This window comes from Alligator sinensis, unplaced genomic scaffold (assembly GCF_000455745.1).
Source record: "Alligator sinensis unplaced genomic scaffold, ASM45574v1 scaffold645_2, whole genome shotgun sequence".
Taxonomy (NCBI): Eukaryota; Metazoa; Chordata; order Crocodylia; family Alligatoridae; genus Alligator; species Alligator sinensis.
The window spans coordinates 25,635-31,733 of NW_005843108.1; the positions used below are offsets into that span (position 1 = coordinate 25,635).

At 44.6% G+C, this 6,099-nt stretch overlaps 1 protein-coding gene across 3 annotated transcripts in view; it reads left to right on the top strand.

Annotated features, from left to right (window-relative positions):
* The first annotated feature begins 137 nt into the window (after window positions 1–137).
* The window catches only part of TRIP11 (thyroid hormone receptor interactor 11), a 62,061-nt gene continuing 56,099 nt past the window's right edge, over window positions 138–6,099 (top strand). For 2 of the 3 annotated variants that reach the window (XM_025193844.1, XM_025193845.1), the window contains exons 1-3: window positions 142–1,242; window positions 3,528–3,604; window positions 4,179–4,289. In XM_025193844.1, coding sequence (XP_025049629.1) covers window positions 1,080–1,242; window positions 3,528–3,604; window positions 4,179–4,289 — 351 coding nt within the window. In that variant the 5' untranslated portion in view covers window positions 142–1,079. Of the gene's footprint in view, window positions 1,243–3,527; window positions 3,605–4,178; window positions 4,290–6,099 lie in introns of all 3 variants that reach the window. The other variant, XM_025193846.1, reaches the window with a different exon arrangement.

Sequence of the window (6,099 nt, forward strand, 5' to 3'; positions counted from 1 at the left end):
ACTGCTGCCTGCCCCGCTCGCTCCAAGTGCAGCCACTGGGAAGAGCCCAGTGCACAGTGCAGCCCCTGAGTGAGAGCGCGCAACAGCAGCTTGTCCTCACCCTGTGCACAGATCTGGGGGACATACACATTCCATGCCTCCCCTGGGGTGTGTGCAGCAGTGGCAGCCCTCCTCGTTCACTCCTCTGTCCCCTCCCCTGCACCTCTGGTCATGCTCTGCCCCACCCTGACTGGGCAGCACCTGCACCAGCTCCACTCCCTCCCTTACTGTGGGGGTCTCAGTCTGCCCGCCTCCTTCCCTCACCCAGATTTACCAGCCAACACTGTTCTCCAAGCTGCCAGGCTACATATTGGCAGTTGGATCAGTATTGACCAATATGGCTGGTCAATAATCAGCCATCAGTAGTGGCCAAAAAAATCTTTATTGGTGCTCCCCTATCTGGAACATTTGAGTCAGCGGAAACTCTCAATATCAATTTTTAAGCAGCAGATGGAAAATCGCTAGGTGTTGCTTGTTAGGAGATCTGAAAGAAATTAAATGTGAAATGTACCTACTAAAGGTATTCTACAGACCTGTAAAAACAGTGATTGTTTCCTAGTAAAGGAAAGTGTCAAAGTTCCCGTTACCCCTTAAAAAGAGGCCCAGAGGGAAATCAGAGTGTGGTGAACTTCACCCCATTTCAGGGAAATAGTTTGTTACATTGTTTATGGGTAAAGTACTATGTTGCGTTAGAAGAAACCTTTTTGTTCATTTCCTCTTTGTTTTCAGAACAGTTAATCAAATGTACAAAGGATTGGTCAAATTTAATTCGTATCCTTTTTTTTTTTTTTTATGAATCCTTTCATGAAATTACTGAGAGAAACAAATAATGACTGTATAGAAAGGACAGTGTCCTCTGGCATAGTTTGGCAACCTTTGGCTCATGAGGCAGATCCATTCCACAAAGCTCCAACCTGGCCTTGAGTGACACAGGGGGTCAGACAGCATGCAGTTTTACTGTGCCACCTGTTCCCTCTACAGACCTTCCTGGTGTTCTCTTGTGCCTGTGCTTAACTTTGCTGCAGAGGGGCTGGGGACCAATGGCATGGGTAAGTTCAGGCAGGTTGGGCACTGGGAAGGAAGATTTGTGGCTAGTAGTAGGAGCCAAACTCCAAATTCAGGTTCACGGTGGCAAAAGATTGCTGACCCCGTCAGCTGGAAACAACCATGTATTGAACAGCAGCACTCCCAGACAGAAAGAAGGTAATAGTGGAACATAGTTAAAATTACATTAAAAAATGTAGAGAGAAGTGAACAAAATAAGTAAATGTTACTCTCAGTCCCATGTATAAAATGAATTCCTTGTAAGTGCTATGATCAGTCACCCCAAATTTTGGTTCATAAAAGCTCTGAAGGATTGACTTTCAAAGCAGTGACAGTCACAGTACCCTTAATTTGGATTTCCTAAGATTATGTACATCGATTAAAAAAAATAGTCCAGGCTCGGAACTCAGCAGCAGCATAGTAAGATTTTTGCATTTTTTTCAGAGGGGGGGGAAGCACAGGGTAGGAAGAAGGGACTTAGTGAGTATTGTGAGCAACTCAGTCAAAAGATGTATCCAGTGCATAACAGTAGTAAGGGAAAAATTCAGATAGGAGACCAAGTTGGATTAAAAATGAATTAGGAAATTTTACAGAAAGTACTGCTTCTCTTTAACTATAGATACTATTGTTCAAGGCACAGGTAAATTGACATCTGGAATACTGTGTTCAGGAAGGATAAATTCAAATAGAATACCTTTGGGAAGGACTCTTAGGGGGCATCTCCGTAAGTGGGAACATGCATTTCCCCAGGGACAGATTGAAGTGGCACACATCTGTGTCACTGCTACTTGTCCCTGGGACATGTCCTTGCATGTGCACTTTGGCACATGGCAAGTTGCCCCAGGTGGGGTAAGGGAGGCAGGGGCTCTTGCCTGGGCTGGCACCATCAGCCTTTCCTGTGGGCCTCCTGGGGTTGCAGTGGCAGCAATCTGGGCATGCAGGCTCCAGGTTCAAGTGGCACATGCTGCTACCCCATGCATCACCCAGCTTTTTTCTGGTGTGATTTTTTTTTTTTTGATTGACACTGGAAGATCCTGCTGTCAAAAAAACTTGCCACGCTGCTAATTAGCATGGCAAATGCATGCATATGTGGCACATGTCATATGTAGTGCTGCAGATGGGTTTCTGGTGCCAGAAACCACACACGTGTACCCATAGGGATGTGCTTTTAGGGTCATCAGGGGATAGAGAGTCTGTCTTGAGAAAAGAGATTATAAAGGAGCCTGTATAAAATAACTTGTTTAACCTCTCTCAATAGAATCAGGGAGAGTATGTGATTATTGTGAAACTGTCATGGAAGAGAGTAAGCACCAGGGCGGACAGTGTTCGCACAAGAACAAACGTATATAAGCGGACAACAGATGCATTTAGCCTGAAAATTAACAGATTTCTAATTTTCAAAAGAATGAGCTTCTGGAATAGCCTCCCAATTAGAACAGTGGGGTGGAAGAAACCTAACTAGAATTAAGGTGAAGCTTGATAAGATTTTAAATGTGGTAGTAAAGTGATGTAATAGCTTGTCATAGCTGGGGACTAGACTGGAAAGAAGCTCCTGCATCATCAGCTCCTAGGATCCTGTGATGAGCTTTCATCTCTAATGCTAAGCTATTTCTAAATTTGATTCTCTCATATTGAGAAGGTATAGCAAGGCTGGGAAGTTCAAATAAGTAAGACAAAAATGTGAACGGAAACTTGTTATCTATGGATGACGTGTTGCCAAAAAAAATCATTAAGGTGCAACATTGGCAACATGGAGGGGTGCACGCAAGTGCACAATCACCCCCGAGCTTGGTTGTGCACCCCCTGCCAAAAGCGCTGCCGACGGTGCCGGCGGGCGGTCACTGCTCGCCACCCCACCCTGCTGGCAGTGTCTGTGGGTGGTTGCCAACCACTGGTCGGCGCTTCCCACCCCCTCACTTCCCCCTGCTGCTTGCACCGCTGCAGCTGCCTGCAGGAGCTCCCTGCTCAGCCTGCCCCTGTCAGCGCCATGGCTGCCTGTGGGAGTTCCCTAGTTGCCACCACTGCCGCCAACACTGCTGCCGGGGGCACGTGGCGTTCATTGGGTGCAACGTTAGCTGGCTATTTATCTACATCAAAGCACTAATGAAAAGCAAAACAACTTCTCATCAGAATAGTAATTTATTTGGAGACAGGAATAAGTTACTTATTCCTTTCAAAGTTTAATTTTACATTTTGCCATCGGTTCCAAGATGTGGCTTGCAAAGTGTAGAGAATTCCAAACTTTTGAACTGGAAAGTTGTTACACTCCCTAGTCCATAAAGGTAGAAAAGAAAAATAAAGTCATGTTTCTTGAACTCATATAACAAAGTCCAACAAAACTGTAATGTACCCTTTTACTTGAGAATCTCATTTTGTCTGTTGCCACAGAGTTAAGAATCATTCAGACTAGAAAACTGTAATATTAATAACTTTTTATCTTTCAGATGAATCAACAGAACTTCAAGTATCCAATTCTAGACTGAGAGAAATAGAAAGTATTCAAGCAGCACAAAAGTCTGAGGTAGGCCGCTCTGGAATGCAGGTACTGTATTTGAGAAGGATAAACTGATGCTGCTAAGGGCCAAGTTTAGTTTCCTCTCTGTCTATCAGACACAGCTTTTTTTTTTTTAAAGATGATATCTGTTAAAGAAATTCTAGAAATCAGGGTGACAGATGAGTATTACAGCAATGTTAAAAATCTAAGCTGTGTATCCTACATCCCTGTATCCAGAGAGCCATCATAGCATCCAGGTCAGAGGATGCAAGATTACTCTTGCATTGCCTGTGCCATTTTGCCTTTATTCTAGAGGTGCATTGATACATTGGTCCGACATTGGATCAGCATCTTTCTGGTTGGTAATGACCTGGTATATGGGTGTGTTAAGTGACTGTTACCTCAGATCAAAACTAATTCTGAAGGTCTAATTCCAGCCTGTCATCCTCAACAGTGTAACTGTGTGTACAGGTTTCTAAGTCTGAAAGAGCAAAGTAGGACAACATGAAAAACCTTGAACGCTCGGTTATTAAGCTTTTGCCTGATCAGATAATTCCTTAGGCACACAAGATTCGTTAATTGTCATTTTTCATTTTTCTAGAATGAGAGACTGAAAAAAGTCTGTGGTGATTTGGAAGAAAAACATGAAGCAGCAGAACTTCAAATAAAACAGTTATCCATAGAGTACCGAAATCAGCTACAACAGAAAGAGGTATGTTGGAATATGTCTGTATCTTTCTTTCAAGTATGGAAAGTATATATAAATATGTGTATAAAAATAGATATAGGTTAGGTTTATTTGTGTAATATAATGTCTTTGTCTTTTCAATTAAAAATACCAAACAATCTGGGTTTTTAGTTTGAAACAAGGAAAACTGGCCCTAAACCTCCAAAACTTTATTCTGTAGAATATTCTTTCTTCTGTATTTGTAGATGCAGAGAAAAGTGGGAAGACAGTATTTTGATACTTGTAATAAATAATCTGTGAATTTAATATGCATCTTATCTATATGAATTAAATCTCTTATTCTGTTGGCCTACACACAGTTCATAGTGATATAATGATGAAGGGCCATTCAGTAAATGCTTCACTCAAGATTCAATATTGCAATGATGCATAAACCATAAAGCAAAGATTATGCTTATGACAAAAGGTTATAGAAAATTAAAAAATCAACTTGATCTTCTGCAGCGATGCGCAGATTCACTAGTCTTTCTTTAAACCTGGTTGCGCCCTCGAGTATTGAATTATGTGGAGCCAAACCTGCAGTATACTAAAAGCCTTATGGAGCATAAAACAAACTTTATTTCTATTATTTTAAATAACTTCAGGTGCACCTCAGTCATCTTATTATTTAATTAAAAACCTTTTATTAATAACCTAAAATTTGTTTCAGCAGCTTGTTGCTGAAAACCCTACAGCTTTTAGTGGATCTGGGCCTAAATAGCATAGAAATAACTTTTAGAAAAAGTTTTACGAAGGTCCTTGTGGTAAGGTATTTGTGGTAAGAGGTCAATCAAGAACATCCCTCCTTGGTTGAGTAGGAAGGGGAACACTTGTTTTAATTTCTAAAAAACAAAGACCTCAAAGATTAGTATGTGAGATGAACAAGAATCCAGGTTTTCCATTTCCCATGGGAAAACAGATTAAACTGCGAATTTTACCTTTTACCAGAGGCAAACGTGGATTTCTCAATTTACTGGAGAAACCTGTGGATTTTGCAGTGAGCCCTCTGCAGGCTGGTAGAGTTCCAGCCTTCAGGGGGCTGGGAGAGAGGAGGAGGAGGGTGGTAAGGCAGGGGGCACCATGTGCATGTACACGGCCCCAGGCAGCCTTGCAGGGAAGGGTGGTGGGGGGGCAGTGTTGAGAGTCCCATAGGAATGGAGGGTGGGAGTTGAGTGAGGCTGGGGCTACAATGCGTGTGGCCTCAGGGCCCTGCTGGGGAGTGGAACGAGGCTGCAAGCAGCTCCTTGAGGAGTGGGGGGCAGCGGCTCCTTCCTGCTGTGTGCATTCCCAGGGGTGGGGCAGGGGGGACCCGTGCCCCTCAGCTCTGTGCATGGGGTGGAGGTGGGGCAGGCTGCAGGCTCATGTCGGGGGGGGCTGTTCCCCATGACAGCGTGCACTCCTGGGGGAGGAAGGGGGACCTGTGCTCTCCAGATCTGTACGCGGGGTGTGGGCTGCCTACTTTAGGCTTGTGCTTCCCACCCTGCTGATGCCCCTCAGGCTTCTACAGCCCAGCATGTGCTGCCCGGTGCTGCAGGGAACAGAAGAGCCACAGAGGAAACTGTCTGCCATTGCGACCTCTGTGCTGCCCGTGTTCCCTGTGAGCAGCCCTGTGCTGCCACCCCTGCTGCAGCCACGCAGGCAAGGGATGCCTTGCCAGGGTAGTGCGGAGTTTGAAGTGGCAGGCAGCTTCCTGTGCAGCCCCAGTGTTCTTTGTAGCATTGAGTCACGCATATGGCTATGGAGGCATCAGGGGAGGGCAGCAGGGTGGAAGCCTGCAATGGGCAATGCACAGCCC